At 39.7% G+C, this 27,814-nt stretch overlaps 1 protein-coding gene across 1 annotated transcript in view; it reads left to right on the forward strand.

Moving 5' to 3' along the window:
* The window catches only part of Ell2 (elongation factor for RNA polymerase II 2), a 63,140-nt gene that overhangs the window by 7,463 nt on the left and 27,863 nt on the right, over positions 1-27,814 (forward strand). The window contains exon 2 of the mRNA XM_076551976.1: positions 10,271-10,318. Within this exon, the coding sequence (XP_076408091.1) occupies positions 10,271-10,318 (48 nt within the window). The remainder of the gene's footprint in view (positions 1-10,270; positions 10,319-27,814) is intronic.

Consider the following 27,814-nt stretch of genomic DNA (forward strand, 5'->3'; position numbering starts at 1 on the left):
CCTGAGTGCTGCTTTAACATGCTGGATTTGGTGTTTGGGACTATAATGTGAATCTGGAAGTAAGGAGATGAGTTAGGAAGGGGTGTGGTGGTCCGAGCCAGAGATGACTGTGCAGTCTGTGCTAGGTCTGTTGGTGTTTATTAGAGATGAACAGAGTCACTAGACCTTAGATTTTTAAACGAGGAAGAGCATGTTGGGATTTCTTGGCATTGATAATAATCAAGGTACCTTAGTCTTTAAAAAAAAAAAAAAGGAAAGTCAAAAACAGGAGCTTGAGATGGAAGTGGGTGGGAAGTAGGAGAGCTAAGGCAATAAGTATCATTTTTGGTGAAAACTCATTCCGTCTTGTTTGGTAATCGAAAGACATTGGTTGATTAGATAGTCTATATTTAAAAATAAAGATGAGAGCCGGGCAGCGGTGGCGCCCGCCTTTAATTCCAGCACTCGGAAGGCAGAGCCAGGTGGATCTTTGTGAGTTCAAGGCTAGCCTGGTCTACAAAGTTGAGTTCCAGGACAGGCAGGGCTACAGGAATTAGAGACCCTGGGGCGGGGGGGGGGGGGGGGGTAAGAGGCCAGGAGAGGGAGGGGGGGAGAGGAGAGGAGAGGAAAGGAGGAGAGGACAGGGGAGAGGAGAGGAGAGAAAGAAAATATGAATCCAAGGCAGATAGGTTTGTTTAATATATCATGCCTGATCCTTTATAGGATGGAAATTATGGATGTTGTTGATGTTTTAAGGAAAATTGAAATTAGAAAAAAAAATGGTTTGAATAGAGTTCTTACACTTTTGCTTGTATTTTTATAGACTTCCTTTATTCAATAATCTCTATAAATTGCCCTTAATATGGCTATCATAGGACATAGATAATATGAAAATCAAATTTGACTTTAGCCTGAAATTCAGAACTTCCGTTGTTTCTGACATTAGTGACTACTGAAATTAAGTAATTCTGTATAACATACCTGGGTTAACATTTTAAGTGTCATTCTTAAATACCCTAATTTCTGAAGGCTGAAGGCCCTGAATATGCCAGCACTACTTCCAGATTACTCCTCACTGTTTTGGTGGGTTATTTTGGTTTGGGCTCTGGGAGTAGAATTAAGTACTTCCTTGCTGTACCATTGAGCTGTACCCCATGGAAACACTTACACTCAGGGAAAAGAGAGGGGATAGGGGAGTGGAGGGGGGGAGAGGAGAGGAGAGAATATGTGTTGATTCCTTAATTGCTTGTCTCTGAGTATTAAACACTGTGATGAATAGATTCAGTGTTCTTGATTAATGGAGGTAACCTTGGCTTGGGGACTATTGGTCAATAGCAAGCTTGTTGAAGGGTGTAACACCATGCTTGAACTTTTCTTGTAAGATTTGCCTTGAGCAGGGGTTTTCAACCTTCCTAATGATGTGACCCTTTAATATAATTTCTCATGTTGTGGTGATCCCCCAACCATAGAATTATTTCATTGCTGCTTTATAACTGTAACTTTGCTACTGTTATGAATCATAATGTAAATATCTGTGTTTTCTGATGGTCTTAGGTGACCCCAAAGGGGTATCAACCCACAGGTTGAGAACTACTGGCCTAGATATTTTAATATTCTTAACTGGGTACCTAACTGTTAGTGTATCTTTAAAGTTTTTATTATATCTATTTATTTATTGTATGTTTGCCTGTGGATATGAGTGATCAGGGCACACTTGCAGAGATCAGGGGACATTGTGTGAGTCAGTTCTCTCCTTCCACCATAAGGGTGCTAGGGATCAAATCTAGGCTGTCAGACTTGGTGGCAAGTACCTTTACCCAATGGGCCATCTCAGTAGCCTGTGTGTATCTTTAAGTAATAGTATCATTGCTTCTGGTTCCATGTGAGAAACCATGCTGCCTGAAGGGATCGGGAGAGGTACCCATGTCATAAAAAACTCAGTTGTATTTTTTTTCCTGTAATGAAAGATTAAGAAAGAGGAACAACAGGTACAACTACCAAATACAGATTTTTTTTTTCATTCTGTAAACATTTTTATTCATCTTCTGACCTACCTAGACATAGAATGAGTTACTAGAGATATGAAACTAAGTAGGACATGGATAGCCCTTGCCATCACTAAAGTGGTTGTCATGTATAGAAGTAAACATGTGGACACACACACACACACACACACACACACACACACACTCGCCTGTGTTAAAGGGGAACTATCAAAAGGGAGAAAGTATATGTATGGAGATGAGTGGTGTCTTCACTTGTCATCTGCTGAGCGTACTGTCTTTACCACACCCTTGAAAGTGTACCTGACCAGGTGTCCTATTTCCAAACATCTCCACCTTTATCTTCCCACAATCAAGGCAGTCTGGGAAGATTGGCTCTCCGTCCAGCTGACCATATCTCTATATTAAAAACAGTCGTAGGATTTTCCTCCCTCTCTTCTCTTTCCTCTGCTGTCCATTCTCTGCTTAGATCGTCCCTGCATGTCTTTGCAGGTCCCAGCTCTCCTGCCTATTCACTCTCTCTAGGTGAGTCCATTTAGTTCTGAGGATTTAAATAGCAGCTATATACTAATAAATTGCAAATCTCCAGATCACACCTTTTTAAAGTGGCTGTAGTGGTATATGGCTATAATCCCAGCACACAAGAAGAGAGGCAAGAGGATCAACACAAACTTGACTCCAACCTTGTCTACATAGCAAGTTGCCTAGCTCAAAACTAACTATAACAACAAAACAACAACAAAAAACTTTATTGGCCATGAATGATGTTACACGCCTTTAACTCCAGCACTCAGGAGGCAGAGGCAGGTGGATCTCGATGAGTTTGAGGTCAGCCTGGTCTGCAACATAGTGAGTACCAGGACTGCCAGGGCTACATTGTGAGAATCTGTCTTCAAAAACAAACACAATAACAAAGAAAAAACCAAAAAAGCAACGCTCTATTCAGCTTTAGGCATTTTATTCATCAACATTTAATAGGCACTTAAAATTTGTAATCAAATACAGCTCTTCTACTGCTTGACAGTTCGATCATTCACATAACTAATTTTAGTGATTTCACCGTTCACCATCTTCCCTCTGACTTGATTTCACTTTTTGATCTGGTACCACCTGAATGAACCCCATTTCAGGTAATGACCACATTTTCCAGTTGTCTAGAACTTAACTCATAGCCCTTGATTTGTCTCTCCTTTTGGTATGTTTGATCTATCATCAAGTCCTGTCAGTCTTAAAATATCTGGAATCTGACCCCAGCCATTACCACCATTCCACTGCTAGCCCCATCACCGCTCTTCAGGACCATATCCCTGGGCTGGCAGCTGGCCTCTGGGCTTCCGCTGTTCTCCCCATGGTCTGTTAGACCAGCCTCCAGAGTGGTCTTTAAAAACACAGAATATGATCGCAAACTGTCCCAGTGTCAGCTCCTATAATGGCTCCCTTTGTGACTTAGCTGCTACAGATATTTTAACCTTGTTCTGTTTCACTACTTCTATTCCAACAATCATGATTCCTAGGGAAAGGCTCTATTATTATATTAAAGGTTATATTTGGCATTAAGCTTATACAGTTATAAAGCCAACATTCGGTTCCTGTGGGGAAATGATGGGATTATGCTTCAAGTGTTGGAGAAGTCTGGGTCACAGTAATTTTTTGGCTGGTTTTCCAGGTTAGACTCTTGTCTTCCATGTTCACTTAAGAGCTGTTTCAAATCCTAAGATTTAAGACGATGTATTTTTTAAATTTGGCCTGCATTAAATACAGTTTTTCAAAAGCTCTATTTCAAAACAAGGACTGCATTATGTAGATTTTTTTGGGGGGGTGTCCTCTTCTTACTTGAATTTTAGTTATTTCACTCTTTTTGGGGGGGGGTAATCTAGGTGTAATAGCTAAAGAAATTAATACTTTAAATACTGTGTAATCTTGGTTCTCCCAAATAGGTAAAAAGAGGGTTTCTCTTTCTTCCCATCTGAGGTTGGATTGACTCACTAGACAGAACAGTAGATTGGATTTGTGAAGCTTAGTGACTCTAACACCTCTTAAGGATTTGAGGCAAAGAAGGGTGTGTGTGACTTTTTTATTCAGCTCCCAAGAAACCTGAGCTTTGCTTCTGTCTGTCCCGTGCAGGTCATGTCAGAACCCAGCGTTACCCAAAAAGACTATTGTCACTTAGTATAGTTTTGTAGTAAATGATAGAGTTCTTTTATGGCTCTGATGTATTTTTGAGTACTTGGAACTATATGGACATACATATCTTTGGTCATAGATCTTGTTGTAGCTTCAGCTTGAAATGGTGACAGGAAGAGTTACCTGACTTCTAGTGTTTCAGTGTTGTCTACACCAGTTTCTTAAACCTTCTTCACTCATGACCCTTTTTTGTCCAAAAACCTTTTTACATGCCCCTAGTTTATAAATATTAAATTAGATATATAAATCGAACATTGATGATAAATTATACAGAAATCTACCTTTTTGTTTTAAGACAGTTCTTTTGTATATATAATTAAATTTATTAAAACAAAATTATTTGTATTTATTAATGTATGATTGGATGCTTGTTTTTACACAAAGAATTAAAATTTTAACAGAATCTTTGATACTGCAGGATGTAAACATCTTCAAAGTTTTTTAGAGTTGGTCAGTATTTTTAGTTTAAAATTGTCAGTGCTAAGAGCACATAGTATAAAATGATAGCACTATGTTACAGCCATTTTAGAAATTGCTGGAAATCCTAACCTAATCCCAAGTCAAGAGTCTTTGCTTTCTGTAACTAAACGTTTCCATCTCAGTAAGAGCAGAAAACTTTTTTTGCTGTAGTATATACACCAAAAAGCACTACAGTTCCTAACGTACAGCACTTTTGAATATGAGCTGAGATATTTCAAGTAGTGTCCATTGACATTGTGTAAAGTGACAGCATGCACAATGCATAAATGTATCTGTCATGTGTTCAGAGCCCAAGCTGCCATGCAGTCATGTATTCCAACACAGTGAGTTTGATTTTCATAAATGAAAATAATTTTTATTATTGAACGATCAGAAACCTTTTACTGTTAAAGATTTTTGCACCCCTCCCCTACATTCAATTATACAACCCCATATAAGAGATCATGACCCAGGTTTTAAGAAGCCAGGGTCTATTTCTGTTCTGTTTTGTAAGTTGTGTACAGGCTTGGATTAAGGGATAAATTCGGTGAAACTGCTAAGAGATTAAGAGACTCTTTTGATTAGTAACATCAAAAGTCATTTTCCTTGCTATTTCCAATCTGCCCTTGTGCTTCTTGGCTGGATGTAGACATCAAATCGCTATCTTGCTTATTGCTCAGATGATGCTCAGTTCAACCCTAGAGCAGTGGTTCTCAACCTGTGGGTCTCAACCCCTTTGCACACCTCTGTCTACAAAAATATTTACATTAAATTCATAACAGCAAAATTACAGTTATGAAGTAGCAACTAAAATTTATGGTTGGGGGGGATCACAACAACATGAGGAAACTGTTTTAAAGGGTCACAGCATTAGGAACGTTGAGAATCACTGCCCTAGAGTTACTTGTTTTTTTTTTAAAAGAGCTACGTGCTGCAAATATTTAATTAAAGCTAAAGAGCAAAGAATGAAGCTCCATCAAAACCCATTCCTAAATGGAACTGAATGAAAAAGGAAAAGGAAACGAACATGACTGCACCTAGGTGTGGTGGAGGAGAAAGTTTATTATAGATATATGGGAGAGCATAGCCAGAGGCAGAGACATCTGAGAGTCCAGAGTGGACATGACCCTGAGCCAGATAGAGGGGGGAGAGAACCAGCTGCAGCAGCCTGGATGCCCAAAGATACAAGAAAGGGCAACCAAAATGTTTGTGTTATATGAGGAAGGGCAGCCCAGCCCCCTGGGCCAGAGAGTAGTTCAGGGTAGGAGCAGTGGGGCAGGGGCATGCTAGCTAAGAGGGCCTGTTAACAGGCAGAGTCTGAGGGATGCTGGGAGAACATGGCAGCCCGAGTCTGCTTTGATAGTTAAATAGGCACCTGGGCCCTTTGTCCTGGGTTTGAAACTTAACAGGAATGTGTTTAGTGAATTAAGCATTATTGTAAAGCATGCTGTATATCATATTGGGCCACCTAGAATTATCTTTTGAAATTGACTTGCACTTTATATTTTATTTATTTGTTTATTATTTTTAGACAGTGTTCTCTGTACAGATCTGCTGTCCGGGAACTCACTGTGTAGACCAGGCTGGCCTCAAACTCAGAGATCCACCTGCCTCTGCCTCCTAAGGGCTGTGATTAAAGGCATGTGGCTGCACCACCACCACCACCACCACCTGGCTTTATATTTTATTTTAAATATGTGATGATTTGAGCATTATTCCTTTTCGTGTGTGTGTGTGTGTGTGTGTGTGTGTGTGTGTGTGTGTGTGTGTGTGTGTGTGCGCGCGCGCGCGCGCAGACACCCACACAAATCTCCCATGCAGGCATGTAAGAAGACCAGAGTTTGACATCAGATGTCTTCCTTAGTCGCTTTTCTACTTTATTTATTTATTTATTTGGAGGCAAAAGTGCTTGCCAAACCTGGAGCTCAAGGTTGCAGTTCATCAGGCTAGCCAGTCAGGTCCTGAGATCAGCTGTCTCTGTCTCCAGTGCTGGGGTTACAGGCATGTACGACTATGCCTGGCTTTTTTGTGGGTGGTGGGTATCTGAATTCAGGCCCACATGTGTGCACAGTAAACACTTTACCCACTGAGCCATCTGCCCAGCCCTGAACATAGCTCTTTTAATAGTATCTAGGCAAAAAATCAAACAAGCAAACAAAAAAAATCCCACTGGGACAAAAAAACTAACATGTTTGAAATATCTGCTTAGAGTACCTTTTTTGTTTTTGTTTGTTTTTTTCTTTTGTTTGTTTGTTTTTTGTTTTATGAGCCAGGGTTTCTCTGTGTGTAGCTCTGGCTGTCCTGGAACTCCCTTTGTAGACTAGGCTGGCCTCGAACTCTAGGAGGTCCGTCTGCCTCTGCAGGGATTAAAGACCTGTGCCACCACCACCCAGCCAAGCATCATTTACTTTAGAACGTCAATTCCTGATAGCAAGCCTAGTTTGGAATGGTCATGTTAATAAGTATGTGTATGTGTATAAAATTCACTTTGCTTTAGCAGACAGTGGGGTTATGGGACGTATTCTGAGAGTGCTAACTTAGAGGTACAGAGGAAGGCCTTTATTTGGTTGCCAGGTAATAAATGCCTGAAATGGGCCATGAACCTCCAACGGAGACTAAAAGCTTAATTTGAGGGAGTCCGGGGCAGAGTGACTGGAGTGGATGACTGCTAGCCTTGGAGCCACCTGATATCATTTTCTCTGGTGACTGATACTCCAGCTATCAACACACCTTATCATTCCACCTTGGGTTCTTCAGGTTCACCAGTTCCTAATGGCTTCAAATGCCAGTCATACTAATTGAGTCATTTATCATGACTTCCAGAGTATTCTAAAGCATCCCCTTGGAACTGTTTTCAAAGCCATTTTCCCAGCCTTCCCCTACCCTAATCCATCTCCCTTCCCATGTTTTAAAAGCTGCCTTCCTTAAAAAAAAAAAAAAAAAAAAAAAAAACCTTTTTTTTTCAGATCACTTTCTTACTCAGGAAAGTGCTAGCCTCTAATTGTTATCACCTTGAAGACAGGCTCAGGCGGCATCAGAGAGGGAGTAAGGAGGGGTTGGAATAAGGTTATTCAACAGGGTGATACATTTTTTGAGCAGAGTCCTTGAAGTTTGACATTTAAGTTGTCTTACCTACTCTGTGGCAGACAGGAACTAAACACAAAGACACATCAAGGACAGGAGAGCACAGGCAGGAGTCACGGCTCTAGTTTCTGTCCTTCCTTCTGTTCTGTGCAGAAGACCTACCATCTGCCCACTGAGTGGCCATCCTTAAAAAAAAAAAAAAAAAAACTTTCCCTTGAGCATGTTTTTCTAATCAGCTACTCAAGATCTACCCTTCCCATAGTCCCTTTGGCTTTTCTAGTATCTGTTCTAAGTCATATGCTCTACTTCCTTAGAATTCTGACTCTGTTTCCTGGTAAACTTAAAACCTAGTGCTTGGTCATTCTCAGGTTTCTCCCTCCAAAATCGTGAACTCTGGCATGGAGAGTTAGGCCCCCATGCTCTCATATCTCCCACAGCAGATGTGTGTAGATGAGAAAAGTAGGATGAAATAAGACGCTAAGTCCTAGGTTCTGTTACCAGCTGAGTTATTAATGGAACACAGGACCAGGAATGGAGGAGAGGACATCAGCTGTGATTTCTGGGTCTTCTGAATTTGGAATTCTGTGATTCTGATTGCAAGTAATTGACTAACAGAATATGATGTGGGAGAGTGAGAAGAACTTGTAAGTTAATTCTGGGGTTGTGAGTCTCCAGAGCCAAGAAGCCATTGCCAGAAAAGTAGGAGGGTTGCCAGCTTGGTCACAGAGTTATGTTAGTGCTTGTCAGTAGTGAATGCTTGCTGCCACTGGGTCTCTAATGACTGTCCTGTAGGCAGTAATAAGCAGCCATCTTCTGGAAGACAGCTGAGGAATGGAAAAGAGATCCAGTTGTCATGGTACAAGTGTAGCAGGCCTGCAGGGTGGGGCTGATCTAGAATGAGGAAATGGCAGGTTCTAGCTTTTGAAATAAGGGCTGGTATCTCTTAGCACAAGAAGAGGGAATATGCAGTGGAGAAGTCAGCAGTTTGAAAGTAGTTTGCATTTAAATGGCACAGAGCAGTTGATGAACTTGATGGAGAATTTCAGCTGCAGCAAGTGAGTCAGGAGTGCAAGCTGACCCTGATCCGCCTCCAAGGGAATGTTGAGTGCTGTAATTAGGGGAGTCCAGAAGGCAGGAGTGAAGGAAATGCTGAGGACTCCCAAAATACTATGGAGGGCCACCCTAATTCCACACAGAGGGGCTCCACAGGCTCTGTGCTCATGGTTTATTTACTTCAGGAAGTGTAAGTTTAGCCATGGAAGAGAGTTTGGGGTGAGATTATCCCATGAAAGAAAAGTAGTCCATACTTTTCTGTTTTCATGAGAGCCTATGAATTAGAATGAGTCATCATTGACTTTTTTTCTTCCAAATCAACAATTATCTTTTAATCTTTCTTTTTTTTTAAAGAATCTTACTTTTCCTATACCAAGAAGTAAATTTGTCACCTGAAAGCTTTATGATTCTTTCCCTAAGTCTGAAATTTTATCACCTTATGGGGTAGAACTGAAATACCATTCTAGTGTAATATTTCCCTAGGACATTATCCATTTTTATAAATAATAACACCACTTTATTTTATATTCTGATATTCCCATCGTTACAGAAAACCCATTCTTTCTACCCTCTTTACTTTGTTAAAAGTCTGCAAAGGCTTTGGGAATAACAGAAGGGGTGTGTGCTGTACTGAGTGGGACCCAGGGGTGGGAGGGTGGAGTGGGGGGCACGTAGATGCTTCTCTGTTTATTTCAGGCAGAAATGAGACAGACAGCACTTTTTATTTTTGTTCATTGGGTTTAAATGTCAGGGAATGAAAGGTACTTAACAAGCTGATGTGTTTCTATTAATAATATTCAAGTCTATAATTTCCCTGTGACTCTCTTAATAATTCGGAAAGCCTTCCCTTAAAACATAGACTGGGGATGCCTGGAAATGGTGGCAAATATTTGCCAATACAGCTATTCCTCCAAATGTACAGCTCTGTGATAAAATGTTAGTTACCAAAATAAATAAAAAAATTTTTTTAAATCGCCAAAGCAGTTCTCAAGAAATTATACTCTCCTAGTGAGGATTCTGTGAGCGAATTGGCAGCCTTTTTGACTCTTAAGTAAAAACTAGTCTCTGACAAAATGGAGAGAGGGATGGAGAACTACAGTTGATTCCTGGATATTTAAAATTTTACATTTATGTTGTTATGTTGTGTGTGTTATGACGTTCTGTTGTGTTCTTTTCAAAGTTCCTCCATTTATCCTTTCCCTTTTCCCTCTCCTATCAAAAATGGGAAACTAAGAATTTTTTTTATGAAAGATTGAATTAGTATTTTTTTTCTTGCAAATCATGTCAATCAGCTTGCAATCATGATTGCTATACTGCCAAAATGTACTTTTTGGTTGTATTAACTATAGAAATGTAAGCAGCTCATCAATACTTCTTAATGTAATTACTGTCAGCATGTAATAAAAAGAATTTCTTTCATATTGTGAGATGAAGAAAACACATAGATTTGAGGTTTAATTATTTAGTTCTGTGTCATAGTAACTAAAGTTTACTTTCTTTTTTTATAGAATTTAATTCCTTTTCGACCTTCAATTCAGTTCCAGGGACTCCAAGGGGTGAGTACTGTCAATTTAGGAAAAACAATCTAATTGTCGTATTTCCATAAAGCTTTAAAATTTTGCTTCCACTTTTACTGTCAATATAATCAATCACACGTTTTGTGAGCTTCATGACTAAATGAGTTCTGTCGTGGTAGAAAACAATTCAGCGCCAGTTACAGAGTTTCTTGCATTTGAACCTTTTCATTGAGGATTAAATATCACGATTTTATGGAAATATATTGTATTTACCACAACTAAACAAAGAATTTCATGCAAGTTAGTACTACAGTGTGGTAGCCCACAGAGGTTTCCTAGTGAGATCTGAGCTTGCTGTACCCAGCAGGACTACATAAGAGGATGATTGGACCATGGCCCTGGGTACCACGTGTTTGGTAGGGTCTACACTTGGCTGTATCTAGCAAGGGGGAGGTCCTTTGCCTCGCCCCTTGGCATTGTTATAAAAAGCCCTTTTGAATAAAGTTCTGGGCTGGTGGATATTGACCCAGGCCCTCCCGAAGCTATCCTGTGTTTCTGTCTTTCCTCTCGCCATCTAGGTCTCTTAGTCTATCTGATAATTCCTCATTCCTCTCTCCTCCACCTAAGAACCCTTCAATAGGTAGGAGCAGGTTGGAGCTGGACTCCCACACTACATAAAATGTAGCTGTGTGCTTAATCTCTTAATTTTACATGGTAGGGAATTAAATGTATAAGTAGAGAATGAGCTTTGCTAATATAGGCAGTTTTGTATGTCTGTTTTATTCTACACTCAGGATGTAGCTTGGAGGTGGTATGTACCAAAGCCAATGAGCATAATATATAACTTTTAATTAAGTGGACCTGTGAATTTTGTGTTGTTAATAGGTATAGCATTGGTGTTACCTTTTTTTTTTAGATTTATTACTTTTATTTTATGTGTATAAATGTTTTACTTGTGTGTATATATGTGCATCACATGCATGCTTGGTGCACTTGGAGGTGAGAAGAGGGTGGCTGGAGTTATGGATGGTTGTGAGACACCATGTAAGTAAATGCCTAGAATGGAACCTGGGTTCTCTTCAGAAGCAGCAAGCCATCTCTTCAGTCCTAGTATTATTTTTTAATTGTTGCTATTGATATTTAACATTAACAAACTAAATAGATGTTTAGTTTGCTTCCTTGCTTGAATTAATAAGTATTTTTATTCCTATATGCTAGCTATAGCTTGGCCATTTGGATTACCTATAAGTGGACTTTCGGGCTTCCAGAGAAAAGACAAGCTCAAGGAGGAGGGTCATGAGCTTGATCACTGTAAATCTACTTAATTGTGATGTTTTGTAACATCAGAAATATGAAAATGTGCCTGTATAAATAAATGCAGTCTTTCCAAACATTAGAATTTGAAAATCTTTGGAGCCCGACTACTTATATCATTCAGTGGACTAAGAGTCCAGTATTTCTGATTCTTTTGTGTAATGCTAACTTGAAGGAGATGTTTGTGTGGATGTCAGCCTTACAATGAAGCCCTTTTTCCCTCTTAGTAACTAAGTGTTCATGGATAGGATCCTATTGAAACAAGCATTCTTCTGAATCTGTTGTATAGCCTTCTAGGTGGGGATTACTTACTGTATGCTGATTCTATACTTGAGGGGTTCAGTTGCTTTTTTTAAGGCTTCTGGAGTTTTCTGCACACTTTAATGGCATCAGTAATATTTGGAGGAAAGCTCCAACGGCAGGCCTGAGTCCTAGAGTCCTGGGGAGCTCTGGGCTCTCAGGAAACCGGGGAGCAACACATCAGGCAAGACACGTAAGGTCTGAGCTGTGCTTCTCAGAGCTGGCAGGGCCACTGCTGTGCTGGAGCTGCCACATCTCCTAATTTTCTCTTTAACTTGGTTGAGATCTCAGGCTAAGAAACTGCAAATTAAGGACATTTTCTTAGGAAGCACCAAGTTAGACTCAATGGCCAAATGATAGGGAATAAATACTTGGGGTTACCAAACTCTGATTCTGATTCTGACATGCAGTCTCCACAGAGGCATGGATTTCTGCAGTCTACTCCTTACTCTCGTAGGTCCTGGGTACCACAAAGCAACTCACAGTTGAGACATTGGGCTTTCTTTTCTGAATACCTTACCTCTCTGCACAGCTATCCTTGAGCCCATGTGTCCAGCCCTCTCCCCAGTACTTACCTTTCCTTTCTACCACTGTATCTCTTGCTCGAATATAGTTTGCCACCAAGGGTAATTTAGTTATAAAATGACAGATTAACAGGTAAGCATTGAGCCCAAATAAATTGGAATTCTTTGTGTAGTAAAGGAGACTTGGATACACTGTAGACTGAAAGAGTGGAATGCTTGGCTCTACCTTGCTTGCTCTCTGTCTATCTCATCAGTGCCCTGGCCCTCTTATTATTCTCCTGGGAACAAAATTATGGACTCAGCATTGTTTTAGAGCCTGCAGCTGCATTCCATCTGCCCTTCCCCCTTCCCTTTGCAGAGCTCTCCCTAGCCCGTTGGGACTTAGTAAAAACAAAGACTCATTACAGGGGAGAGAGTGGGTTGGCACAGCCCACAGGGAATACGCAGAGCCATAACTGTGAGGGTCTTCTATACAGTGCTCCTCTGTTTTTCTTTAGAGCCATGATAAGTTAACATTGCCTGTGCTGATTGCTTTTTAAACCCTTCAGAAGTATGCTTACAGAGTTTTCCTGTTTGGAAAATGTTTAGGGTTTTAAATTGGAAGGTTTAAATTTAGAATTCCCCCAAAAGATACTGTTCCTTAGTGAGAGATATTGTCTTTTTATATCAAATGCAATTGGAAATGTACCTTAACTCCATGATAGTGCCATATGTAAGCAAATTTGAAGTGTAACTGAAGCATTGTTAAGTATCCTTTTAAAAGTGAACATATTGTGTTACAGATATTTCCTGTTTGCTTGATGAGATTCATGCTAAGTTTGCATGGTTATGCTATTCCTCATTGCTAATTATAGGATTTTCCCCCACTTGGGTAATGTCTATAGGTCAGAATTTAGGGCTTGGCAGATTAGCTTTTAAGCCTATTTGCTTTTCCGTTTGAACATGTTCTGTTAGGTTGATGTTAACGTCTATATAAATACAGACTGAAACATGAAAGTATGGCAGTATACTGTAAGAGTGGAATTCTGAGAGTCATTGATTATTTGAGTTTCACCTCTAGAGCTGGGCAGGAGTTTTCTTAGCAGAAAATGAAAACTGTCTTTCAGAGTCATCTCAGCTTTTTCCCATAGTGGGAAAGGGCACATAGAAAACTGGATGCTCACTGAAGGTGTTTTCTGTAGGGGAGCAGTTGGTTCTGATTGCTGACCTCATGAATGCTAGGAACTGAGTATGTCAACTAAAAATATCCTCATTTATTCTGGAGTGTGGGTCAGCCAGTTAATCTTCTAACTTCAGGGTTACTTGAGATCTTTAAGTTAGAATATTCAGAGGAAAATGACAACACAGTGTACCAGTTTCTAAAAGCTGCATCTTCAAAGTCAAGCAAGCTTTATGAAGAATAAAGTTAAACAGTGAAAGTGAGGCAGGTGACTTTTCCAAGGATGTCTATTCCAGTGAAGTTTGAAAAACCAATCTGTTTAGGTTTGTGGAGACTAGGTGTTTCTAAGAGCACACAGTTGGTAGAGGCTAGGATACTGCGGGGTGTGTGTGGGGTGGGGGACAACTCTTCCCACTGTTTTGGAGAGTTCTGAAAGAGTGTATCTGGGAAGTTCACTCAGGGTTTAATAAAGTCAGCTGTTGATAAAATTGACAACAATTATTTCATAAACTAGGACCTAGTTGACAGGGTAAGTTATTAATTACTCTGCTTGCTTCTTGGTTTTATGGTATTTTTTAGTTTTGTTGGTTTGTTTTTTTGGGTTTGGCTTTCTCAGATGTGGCCTGTCTGTGTTGCTCAGGCTAGCCTGGAACTTTCAGTGTGGGCCAGACTGACCTTAAACTTGAAAGAGTCAAAGCTCCGACCTCTCCCTGCCAATGCTGGAATTATAGGCATTCAGTTGACACTCTTATTTTGTGAGCTCTCCCCATATTTCCTAGGCTCGCATGGACCTTGAGATCCTTTGTTTTGGCTTCCCAAACACTAAGATTACAGACATGTGCTGGCATGCCCAAGCTTTGCATTGCTATGAACAAGCTAGATAAGACATGGTCTTCACTCTTACAGAATTTCTAGCTGACAAATACATGCAGACTAACATTTAGGAAAGAATTAATAATAAATAAAGGATTTAGCTAGAACCCTCACACAGCACTTCTATAGAACTATTCTGTAGGGACTATCAATAACAAGGCTTTGTGTGTGTTTCTGACTGCTGTGAATCAACATTTTAATCAAAAGTTTTTGTGACTTCAAAAATGGTATATATTAGCTATCCATGATGCTGTATACCTGTAATGCCAGCATTTGGGATGCTGAGGCAGGAAAATTTAGAGTTCAAGGTCAGCATGGTATTGTATTTAAAAAGAAAAAGGAGCCAGGCGGTGGTGGCGCATGCCTTTAATCCCAACACTCAGGAGGCAGAGCTAGGCAGCCTCGAAATCTCTCTGAGTTCAAGGCCAGCCTGGTCTACAGTGCAAGATCCAGGACAGACACTAAAACTAAACAGAGAAACCCTGACTCAAAAAAACAGAAAAAGAAAAGAGAAACAAAAAGAAAAAAGAAAAAGGAAAGTTCTACTTTGGCAATAAATGTATAAAATTCTAAATGCCTCATTAAGAACTGTGTACGCACACAACATTTTACACATACAAATAGATGTGAGAAGTGTGATAATTGGGGTAAAATCTGAAACAGCAAGATTTTCAATAGCAAATAATGGCCACATTTGCTGGCAGGTGGTGCCCTTGCAATTGATTTGCTTGTGGCCCCAAGGACTAATGCCCAGAGTGTGATTGCCCCCAAGAAAATGAGAAATAATGTTAACATTGTCACTGTAAAAGATTGGGGAACCAATATTAACTCATTATTTATCATGAGATTGCTAAAGGGCCTTTTTAGTTGCTTACTTTCAGACTGAGCCACTCCAAAGGCTATAACTAATAGTAGTTTTGCATATACAATTTTTAGAAACTATCTTAAGGCTGTTGAAAATAAAAATAAAAACAAAAAAAATTCTATATACTATGTATTTTGTATACAGAATGAAACACAGTCACACATCGCTTTTTCAAGACAGAACAAGCCAGCCAAACAAGTTCTAAATGTATGCCTTCCAAAAAGGCACACTGTGACCTCCTGAATCCATTTAACTGGTAGCTTTAACAGCTTGAATAGTGCTATAAATTCTTGCAGTAGAGTCATTAACTGCAAAGGACAGAGGTTTAGATTTTGCTTTAAATTTTTTTGTTTAAGCTCTGAATTTAGCATATCATTCAGAAATACTTTGCTAATTATTTATTTTACTTTGTCAGGACTAGGGAGAAGATTGGATCTAAAAGACTAAATTATACAGCATTTGAAATTAGTAGGCAATTTCAACCCACCCTGAATATGCTTCCCGCAGACTGCCCTTCCCTTCCCGACTTGGTACCTGGAAAGCAGCGATAACTATCAGCTTGGAACAAGCAGCAAAGACAAAAATAAATCCCCAGCACTGCCTTTCCTCTTAGATGATATGCCTTCCTCTGGCTTCTTTCCCCCTGCTGTTTCTGGTTTGGCTAGCCCACTAGTTTTGCCAACAATTGTGTCTAGTCCGTCTGCTCAAAAGTTGCTGATTAGGGGTTGAGACTCTTTTCTCTGAATATGACTAATACTAAAAGACTGTTAAAGTTATATTCTCCTATAATGATATTTTGTTTTAACATTTTGAATGTTATAGTGGTTAATAGAGACATTTATTTTAATATTTATATTGAATTACAATTCTTTGCATCTTAATTAGTCTAAGGTGCTAGTTAATTATTTAACTTTTATATGCACACAAACATTTTTTTAATCTCATTTAGCTAAGGATATGAGCTGTCCACAGACACTCATTATCTCCAACAAATGAAATCCTACTCTGAAGCTACTGTAAATTAACCAGCTTCTCTAAGTTTATATTGTCACTCATGTCTGCCCTTCTTTTCTTTCTGGATAAGGACTAGCCTCTGGGCTTTCTAAATGAGCAGAGGCAATGAGCTAACTTCAGTATCTTTACAGCTTTAGTGGGTATCATTGCAGGCTCTAAGACACAGAAAACCGAGCCGAGCCCTGGCCTCTCAGGAGTTGAGAATGGCAGAAAGTAGGAAGATGACTGTCTGTTTGCAGGGCCTCAGGGAACTGTCTGACAGTAGTTTCTGACTATAACTTTGCAGAGACCCCAATAAGGGGTACAGTAAGATAGGTCCCCAAAGCTGAGTGTGGAGAGGAGTGCTCACCCCACTCTACTCTTCACTTTGAGGAGTGACTGGAACTTTTGACTGATTGGAAGGGTCACAGATACTATAAATTGCAAATTCCAGTCTTCACTCAGCAACATCCAGGCGCCAGGGTCGCCAGTGCAGGTGACAAAGGCAATCGGGACCTTCTTACTCCTAGCTGACATGTAATACATTGTTTATGATCAAATTTGTCATTGACAGCTTTGGGGTTTTTGTTAGTTATTTCCCATTAAAAACTAAAATTTGTGCTGTCTGTCTGCAGGCAGGCATCAGGCACACACATGGTACACACCTAAATAAATAAAAGTAGAAAGAATCCCGATCACAGTCCACTGAACTAAAGTTGTTATCTCCCAGTAGGTTACAAGCAGTGTCTTTCAAACACTACAGGAGACCATCATCTAAGTTTTAGGCTAAGAGTCGTGTGGTCAGATTGCCTTTGAACATGCTTTGCCAATAGCTGCCTGACAAGATTACCAGGCTTTGTTTGGGTGATGGGAGAAGAGGTGAATGGGAAAGTCAAGGATAGCTCTGTGTTTGTTGCTTGAGTATTTGGTTGGATGGAGACACCTTACTCAAGATTGAAGTGGATGAAACAAGAGGGTGGTAAATGTTTGGGTCATGCTGGGTAGGAGCTGTTTCAGTTAGCTCTCCCATAGCTCTACCAGTCTTCCCTTGTCAAAATGGAGCTCTCTGGTTGCCATCAGCACCAGAAATTTGTACCAAAAGGGTTTTCAAAAAGCAACTTCAAAGTAGGTTTTTTTCTAGTAAAAGGTGGAGGCAGCTTTATAGAGAAGATTCTGAAGTGAATCTGCACTTACAGACTGTTTTTCAGCTGTGGAGAATACTCCTTTACTTATGAATACTTAAATGAGCATTGCTACAAAGAACAGCAACAGACGAGAGAGGGCTGTGTCCTAACTCAGTGGTAGAAAACACAACAGCTATGCACATCATTATAGCTCTGCAACATGGCGGTGAAATTGTCAGGTGATCAGAAGACCACATAGGGTAATGTTATTTTATCAAATGAGTAAAGTCTTGAGTAGCCATTCAGGCAAAAGGTATATCGTGTGGTTTTCATATGATAAAATTATTGAAAAGCAAACACAGTGGTAACTGCAGAAGCCCCAGTACTGGTCACCTTTGGTAGGGAAAGGCAGTGGAGCCTGAGAGGAGGAGACCCGGCCCTGCCGTGGTGCTGGGACAGGTGTCAAGCTTTGTAAATACAACTTTGTCAGGTTGTATTTATTTATAGAATTAAATATGCAAATTAAAGTTTGCCCTTGCTATTACTAATTTTAAATATAAATACTTATCTTCACGGGTTAAATGTAAAAGAAATCTAGAACATATTTCAATAGATGTCTCCCAAAAGCAATTTGTTAACTATATTTTCTAAATGTACATAAACAAACACAAAAGAAATTTTCCAAGATGTCAGAAAATATAGGTAAAAGGCTGAGTATTAAAGGTTTAAAAAAAAAAGAAGCTGACAAGGAGGATGGAGAAGGCAGGTCTTGAGAACTTATCTGTAGTTAGACACAGCTGACTATTGTGCTACTCAGCTGCTTGATAGAGCTGCCTTGTCATCTATCAGTGGAGAAGCCTCCTTTCTGCTCTCTCCCCAGGCGAAGTTACTAGCATTATCAAAGGTATGGGAGGAGGTGTGTGCCTTCTGAGTTAAGACTTCAGGGCAGTGGTATTGTGAAGGCTGCTGAGGGGTGGGGTATTCAGTCTGGAAAAGACAGATTAGGGAATAAGCTGCAGCAGTTGGTTGGATTTGCAGAGATGATGTGCTAGGCTAACAAAACTCAATTCAGTAGAAAGTGATTAAGAGTTAAATTGGGTCTGTGCCAGTAGGCTGACAGCTCAGGCCCCTTAGAAGAAAAGCAGTCTGAAATATTTCAAAAGCTGATAGCCCTGTGTTGTGTTGAGGATATATCAGAGTGGAAACAGAAATCATAGCCACATTATGAACATAGTAATACTCGACTAACCACTACTGAGCACTTCTGTACAGCTCAGGTGGATGCTTTTGGTTTTCTCAATCAAGTGTTGGTTATTCACTAAAGTCTGTCTTCAAAGATAGGAAGGGAGGTCCCGTTTCCATTGGACAGTGAGCAAGTACTAACTTGTCTCGCCACAGCTGTCTGAAAGTTCTGTATTTGGCTATAAAGAAAAACAGTTCTAGGGATACTTGCAGTTTTGTTTCTTGTTTTTCGGGGTAGACTTACAAGTCCAAGGTTGATGTTGGAGAAACATTTTACAGTTGAAGACACTTTTTTTTTAAATGCAGCTTTCAAACTATTTAAGCTGATTAAGTCATGAACAGTAAGTTTCATAGTGATAGCCTAGAATCTAATTCATTTTTATTTATCCTTTATTGTTTCTGTTTGAGAAACAAAGTGAATGGATGTTTTAGGACTGTGTAAAGCATAGACAAATGAGACAAACATGTCTCGACCAGTCAAAAGCAATTCTGTTGGATTTCTTATAGTTTTCTTTTTTCCATTCTCACACACACATTTTTAAAAGTTGCAGAGCCACCTGGATACAGTGGTGGTAGTCTGTAATCCCAGAATTTGGGGTTGATAGCAGGAAGATCAGGAGTTCAAGACCAGCATCAGCTACATAGTGAGTTTGGGACTAGACAGAGCTGCATGAAACCTCATCTTAAAAAACAAAACAAACAAAAAAAAAACTAAATAAATAAAGTTTTAAAATTACATAGGCAGTGTATTTATTGATTACTTTTAAAATGTTCTACTTTTAAAACTGTATTAGGAACGCTTTTCTATAGTAAAGGTCACATTGAAATAGCTGCCCAACCTTTTGTTGTGTGTATACACTGTCGCCCATATACACTGTCGCCCATTTAGCGATCCTTTGATTACTTATAAAATAACAGTGTATGGAACATCCTTGGCATTCATTTTGTTTTCATCTCTGTTTCCTTAGGATAGATTCAGAGATGTGGAACATGCTGGATCAGAAAGGATGCTGTTTTTTGTTCCCACAGCTTTTCTAAGTCCTCTCAGGAGATGTTTCCCCTGGCCAATATTGAATGCATGCTTGGTTTTTTGTTTTGTTTTGTTTTTGTGTTTTTGTTTTCAAAGTAATCATTTGATAATGTTTAAAAACTACCAGGTGGAGCCGGGCGGTGGTGGCGCACGCCTTTAATCCCAGCACTCGGGAGGCAGAGCCAGGTGGATCTCTGTGAGTTTGAGGCCAGCCTGGGCTACCAAGTGAGTTCCAGGAAAGGCGCAAAGCTACACAGAGAAACCCTGTCTCGAAAAACCAAAAACAAAAAAAACAAAAAAACAAAAAAAAAAAAACTACCAGGTGGGCTGGAGACACAACTCAGTGGTTAGAGTACATGCTGCTCTTTCAGAGGACCTGAGTTTAGTTCCCAGCACCCATGTCAGATGGCTCCTGACTGCCTGTAACTCTAGGGGCTCCAACATCCTCTTCTAGCTTCTGCAGGCACAACACAGAGATATACACACACACACACACATACATATATATATACACAAATAAAATATGTATTTTTTAAATACATCTTTTTTAAAAACTGACAGTGTGACCTGAGTAATAACATCTGACATATGCTAAGTACTGCACAGTGTTTTTAGATCACTCATTCTGATAATGCCAGAAGGAGTGTATTTGATTTCTTTTCTTTTTATATTATTCATGTTTCTCCCAACATAGTGGAGCTAGTCTTTATGTTCATAATGTAAGAGACTCTTTGAGATAATTACCTATGAGATAATTATAGTACTTATGTACCCTTTTACATAGTTTACTGTTTTGACATTTCTGCACACCATTGTTTATAGTCCTAATAATTTAACATGCTTGGTTTTCTGCACTCTCCTTTTGATGGCTGTCTCCTGTAAAGGGACATTACAAACTTACAAAGCTTACCTCCTCACATGTCTGCACACTGTAGGAATTCAGTGAGTTATTGGCTGTTGATGAAGAGGTAAAAACGGTTTACTACTTCATACAGCACTGTTGTCCTATAGTGCTTGCATGGTGAGTGGTGCTGCTATGCCCTACTAGAAGTGTGTGACTGTTCAGAGGATAATCACCTAAATATTTCATTGTGTGCATTGTCCACATGCAATATTGCTCTTTTGTTGATGTGTAAGTATTCGCCCTTTGACAGCATCTCTTCTTGTGTGTGGAGACATTGCCTTAATGATTCTCCCAATAGGCCAGCCATACTATCCCTAGACATCTTTTAACCCTTTGTTCTTACAATCATAAATCAACTTATCTGGAGGTTTGACAGGTTCTCCTCTTTACATCTCCTATATGACATCAAGCTGCCTTGTCTCTTTAGGAATCAAAACTATGGTCTCTCATTTAGCACTTGATGTTCTGTATCAGCTGTGAAATCAGAAATAGTTTTTATTCCTTTATAGGTTTAGCATATGATTTTTGACTTAAGAAAATTAAATAGAAATACATTTTGTAGAGTTATGTATGTATATTCTACCACAGGAATTATTTTCAGAGCAGGTATTTGGAGAAAGGTCTATAAAAATTCAAGTACTAGCGGCTCATTCATCTTTAGGACTGTGTTTTGATACAAGAAGTGTGAAAGGCCGGGCAGTGGTGGCGCACTCCTGTAATCCCAGCACTCAGGAGGCAGAGGCAGGTGGATCTCTGTGAGTTCGAGGCCAGCCTGCTCTACAGAGCTAGTCCAGGACAGGCTCCAAAGCTGCAGAGAAACCCTGTCTTGAAAAAAAAAAAAAAAGTGTGAAAAACAAAAAAGGAAGCCCAAGTAGTCAACATCCATTAAAATAGTAATAATAATTAAACAACTAACTGACCTCATTCTTTTACATTTATTTTAGTTTAAAAGGCCAGCTGGTCGACCTGCTCCTAGGAGTCAAGTCGGAAGGAAGGAGAGAATAATGGCAGGAGAGTAGGGACAACCAACTAACTCTGTTACACAACCAGGGAGGATGTGTGCTGGAGTCAGAGACGTGTGCCACCTCATGCACACAGCTCGCTGAAGATTGATTTTAAAAAAGAAATCTAGATATCTTTAAAAAGAAACAAGTCCAAGAAAAGAGTCTTGAGATTGAAAGTAGAACACAGAATTCAGAGCTTGCCACCCCTCTGTTTCAATTTGGAAATATCCTTCTTCAAACCCAAGAGTTGTTTATGTTAGTGAGCATACAAGTTTTCATGGTGATGTTGATTGAATTGGACTAAAACCATGCATTTTGCAAAATCTCGGGCCTAGGCCAACCTTTCTGTTGATCTTGAGGGCAGCTCCCACCTGTCAGGTCTCCGTCTCTCCACTAGATTTACACCACTGCTGGTGACTGCCAGGCACAAACCCTAGGTCTGCCAGCATTTGCCTACAGTTCCTCTTGGCATGGTGTACTTTCCTCAGAGCTGCAGGGGAGCAGGAAGAGAGGAGACCTGCAGGGATTTGGAACTTGTCAATCACATGTAACTTTTTTCCTTGTAGAACTCAGATTTGAGCTTTGTTTCAGAGAAACAAACCATCTTTTCAAAAGACAAATTTCTGCTTTATAATTGACCAGGAGAATGCCTCATTTGAGAAGTTTTTAGTCTCTCCCTGAGTTCTTTAAGATGCAGTGTTTTTTTAAGAGGTTGGGGAGTGTTTTCAAACGTAATTTGGTGAGGACAAGAGTTTCTGCATTTATGTAAAGATGAACTACACTTTTTTTTTTTAAAAATAAAAAGACAAGGGTGCAATATAAATATAAGTACCTCAAACCCAAGCAGCCACTTCAACCAGATTTTTGGGCTAAACCTAGCACAAGAGTTAGAGACTTCCTCATCCTGACATTTGTGCCTCACAGCAGGCAGCTTTACCCTCCCTCTGTGTCTTCTCTGGGGCATCCTGGTTTTCCAAAGACCCTTAAGTGAGCTATTTCAAATTCATTTGTGATTTTTTTTTAATCACTGGCATGTTTCTTTCTTTTTTTATTTTAATTTTTCAGATAAATCCTGCAAGTTTTGATGAGGCATCTACAGTGTCCCAAACATAAATAAAATTTAATAAGACCGTGGCCCTTGATTCTAAACAACTCAGTCTGGTGAGAAAGACTTAAGACAGTACTCAGTGTTCAAGTTAGTGAAGACAGCAGTAAAGGGTGAGGAGACTGTGGGGATCTAGAAAAGGAGAAACTAAGCCCACCTCACCACGGAAGGCAAGGCTCCCTCAAGGAGAAAAGGACCTGCACTGAGTCATAAGTAGAAAAAATGTTACCACAAGGTAAACAAGAAGTAGGAACATAGCCCAGTGCTTTCTGGTGACATGGTACTGCCTCTGGGACAAAGTACACCATGGAGAGTGAGGTCCAGTTGAGCTGGTTTAGTAGAAGAGAACTGTGTGTGTCTATAAAGCAGCTCTGATCTACCACTCTGGATAGGAGGGAGCTGGATGAAAAAAATCAACAGTATATGGACTGATGTGTTCAGACTGACGTGTGAGAGTAGTTTTAATTTAAAAATTGAGTTATTTAGGGGATAAGAGCTGAGTGATTTAAGGATGGGATTGGGAAGGGATCAAAATGGAAGCTGAAAGACATTGGCGAAGGCACAAGAGGATTTGAACCAAAGCAAGGGAGATAGATGAGAACACACATTTAAGAAATCGGGGAGGAGAAGCAGCATGTGTGAATGTTTTGAGTTGGGACATCAAGGGTGTTTGAGGAGGAGAGGGGTGGAGGCTGTATCACCAGGATAACAGTGGCCTCGATATCTAAACCAGGTACTGCAGTAGATGTGAAGAATATTTAGTTCTTTTCTATGTCAGCATCAATTCTGTGTATTTAGATTTTTTAAATGATTTCTAAAATAAGAATGTTGAGAGTTGCTGAACTCACTGGGAGGTTTGAGTTTTTGCTCTCAAAGACTTTAGTCTAGCCATGACTGCATTTTGAACAAACTACTTAGATTTTTTTTTTCCCATGGCTCTCTTTTCTTTCAAAAGCTCCTTTAGCATTCAGTTCAATTTTCCATTCATTTTTAAATATAAATTTTTATTCCCTCATGCTCCTTAGGGCATATAGCTTTTCTGTGGTGTATCTCTAATATCTATTATTTGCATCTTTCCCCTGACAACTGCCCACCCTACCCCACCCCCAGTTTTTCCTGGAAACACCCATCTACTAACCAACTTACTCCTAGCCACCTGGTGTCTTCTAAGTAATTTTAGCCATGAAGCTGCAAAATGAGTCATAGCAGAACTCATATTGAAGCCCTTTTTAGCTGGTGAAACCAACTATGGTCAATTATATTTAAGATATGTGCCCAGCTTGTTAGTGGGTTCAGTTACATTAAGGTATTGATCATGACTTTCAAGATGAAAGATGGCTGGAAGGAGAGAAAAGAGGGAGGTGGTGGACATTCCTATGTGTGCACACATTCAAGCAATTCCATTCTTTGAGACAGAACACCGTGTCATCATTTAGTTCCTCCTCTCCCTCACATGTATTAGTCTAGGAGTCCTGCTGCTGTTGTTGCTCCCTATCTCTTACTTCTAGCCACCACTGTCACACAGCTGGATGTCTATACATATACACAGTGGCAGAGATCTTAGTCAGGTTTATTCAATAGTATACCATAGAAATTCAAACAGTGCCCAGCATAAGAGCATTCACTGAATATTTGTGGAATAGATGAGTGAAACTATAGTTTTACAAATAATACCAGTTGCAAATACTGCCATCAGTGTTTCCTCTAAAGTGGTGATGAATTGAAAAGAACACATAAAAGGTGTCAGAGTGTTAAGCTAGGCAATCATTTTTTAGTCAGTCTCTACCCCACCAAAATAGCAACAGCAGCAAAGGTATAGCTCAGTTTGGGGCTGCTACACTTTTTAACCCCAAACTACTTCAAAAAGGCTATGCTGGGTCCAGGTAAGGTCTATGGAGACTAGGAAAGAAAGCTATTCTCTCCCCTATTTTCCTTCCTTAGCATGCATCTTGCTAAGGAAGAAATCAAAGAAGCAAATGAATTTATATTATCCTGAATTATTTATGTAAATTGCTACATTACACGACTTTTTGGAGAATTTCCAGGATTTCTCTTTGTGCTGGTTGCATTTGACATTTTACACTACTGTCATCAACAAAGTATCTGTCATGAACTTCCAGATATTTCTAGCATGTATTAGAATCTCTCCAGTCTCTGCCCTTAGTTTTTTCTTGTGTTTCTGTACTTAATTTTTTTCTGTTGTTATCAGTGGGTACCTCTACTTCCTGCTTCTCTGCCCCCCACATTGGTTTCTACATCTGGGTTGTTCTGAGGCCATTTCTTTACTTCCTTAAACCTATCATGTTGGGCCTAGAGTCAGAACAGCAGCTCTCATTGTTCTGGCTTTCAGGTTGAGGTTTCTATTTTCTGTCCTGATTCTGAGTTATCTATTCTGCCCCAGTACTGTGGGGCCTGTATACTGCATGCAAATAGACATCTCTAAACCATTTTCTAGGTTGATAGGAAATCAGAATCATTAACAGTCTGTGAAGAATTTGAAAGCAATAGAGAATTATAATGCTTTCAAGCTTACAGCAAGTTTCACCTATATCTAAGCTTAGTGTACAGCCTACGTGCGGTAGAGTTGAGTGGTAAGTGTACCAGTCAGGTGATACTAAGATACGTGCTGGCTTTCTGAGATACTGGAGGGATGGGAGAGGTAGACTTCTAGGTCACACTAATTGAGAAGTGACTCTTTGGTTCAAATATACAGTTGTTTTGTTTAACTGGGCATTTCCCAAACTTATTTGAGGACAGAATACCCTTTTTAAATAAAACTTTTCAACATACTTTGGAAATACTGGGGAAAAGAAAGCAGACATCAATACTAGTTCTGCCTGAGACATTAATCAACATTTTTACTCATTCAGTAAATACATAGCGAGTGACTACTTTGTGCTCTGCACCATTTAAGATGCTGGCAGTACATTCATGAGCACACAAAGGCATCTGTCTTTGAACAGCCTTATATTCTAGTGGGGGAAGAAATGCCATAAACATAATATCTTAGTATTACAAGGTAATGAGTGTTTCAGACAGCCATGGAGCAGAGAAAGTGGTCTGAGAGAATAGGGGTGGCAATTTTAAGTGTGAATATAACCTCAAACAGCTCACTGAGCCTCTTTGTCTCTAATTTATAAAATGAAGAAACGTGAAAAAATGACCTGGACTCCTGGTCCTGTGGTTCAGCTTTAACCCCAAGAGCTGCCATATCAAACTGTAGCACTGCTGGTTCCTAAATGTCTTATTGAGCATTTACAGTCAATGGAGCAGAAAAGGTTAGGTATTAACGCTCATATAACTACTGCCAAAGAAGAGCACTGCCATTTAAGTCTTTTGTAATATCCACAATACAAAACAGTTAATTAAATGAAAAAGCCTTACTGGTTTTGTTTTTAATGTAGCATATACTTTGATCCAATATGGAGTGGAAAGTATTTTACTTAACGGTGGGGGGATCTTTGCAGCACAGGCACCAACCACTGTTGAGCAGATATCAGTGTACATACATGTGAACGTTTCAGCAGTGTGTGCATGTACTTCTGCCCTAGAGCCTTGAGGTAGCAGGTCTGTGACTGATGTTGAAATGACCATTCGACAGTACTCCATTGCCACATGCCTGAGCCTGTATCTGAATAATTAGAAGCCTTGACTTACACACCATGGTATACAGTGCCTATATTAATTATAAATGTCTGAAAGTTTCCTGGAACTTTTTCTTCATAGCTTTTTATCAAGGACAGACTGCTGTTGGCGAGGAAGGTTGTGGATGGTGGACCTAAGCCTTTGATGTTTAGTCTCATTTTTGGAATGAAAATTAATAACTACTTTTCCAATTATCTGGATATGGTGATACATTTCTATACCCTTCATCCTAAATAAGAAACTGAAACCAGCAATCTTTAATACTTTCTAAATAATATTGAGTCTCAAGATAAAAATTGGATGCAGTTTATTTTTTAGGTATTTAAGTAGGCCTTCAAGAATGAAATGGCTATACAAAGTAACACTTAGGTCTCCAGCTAGCAACTCTGTGTAGCACCTTAGCCCCTGAGCAGAAAAACTGACATAGTGGAAAAGGCAGGTTGTATGTGTCAGTTAGAGCAGGTGGGGGGACAGAAGACTGAACTAGGAGAATCCAGTGAAGACCATATCTGGGGTGGGTCTGAGACCTTAATTCAGAGCCATTCGAGAGCTAGAATTTCAGTAGAACTGACAGTATGCACCCTTCTGCTGTGACGTAGGGGTCTTGTCCTATCCTCTATCTAGATGGCACCTTATTTTCATTTAATACAGCCTTCAGATGTATGGTGCACAGGAAGCAGCGGGGTGTGGGAGGACACGTACTGTTCTGCATGGACCTGGGCTCAGCCTTGAGGACTGGGCTAACTACCGTGGGAAATCAGCTCTGAGGCCTGATTTAGAAGCAATCTTGCAAGAACATCCCTTGGTGAGAGAGGAACTTCTCCATTTTAATTTTGAGTATTTTAAGCTTCTCCTCTAGTCAGGGGAATGTCTTTAAGGACTCATGATCTATTTGAAACTTTTAGCTAAATACCTTAAGTTTTGTGACTTCCAATTAGAGAAAGAAAAGGAAATAAATGTGCATAAGCCATATTCAAAGGAGAGTTAGCTACTCCCTGGCTCATGTGTTCTTACTTATCTGCTCTTCAATTTTCTCATTGGAAGTTATAAGACTGAACTAAGGACTCAAAGTAAAATGGCTCTTTTTGTTTGAAATAGATACTTTATTTCTTTAAAAACATAGTTTTCTCTTATATGGAAGTCAATGGACTATGAATTCCAACTTCTTTTTAAAGGCATCAACTTAAACCTGTTTCTAACCCAAAGTTTCCATATGATCTTTGGCTTTTCAGTCTGGGCAATTCGGAGGCTGTGCACTGTATTTCATCAGTATCTCTGACTTCCCATTAGGTGCCAGAAATATCTTCCCAGACCTCTTAGAGGGGTGGCCAAATCACCTCTTGTTCTGTTTGAACCTGTGTGTAATAAATTTCAAACCCTTCAGTGAGGGCATTGAGCCAGTTATACAAACATATTTTTCATTGTGATTCTCTCCTATTCTGGTCATGATCAT

This window comes from Peromyscus maniculatus, chromosome 15 (genome assembly GCF_049852395.1).
Source record: "Peromyscus maniculatus bairdii isolate BWxNUB_F1_BW_parent chromosome 15, HU_Pman_BW_mat_3.1, whole genome shotgun sequence".
Lineage (NCBI taxonomy): Eukaryota > Metazoa > Chordata > Mammalia > Rodentia > Cricetidae > Peromyscus > Peromyscus maniculatus.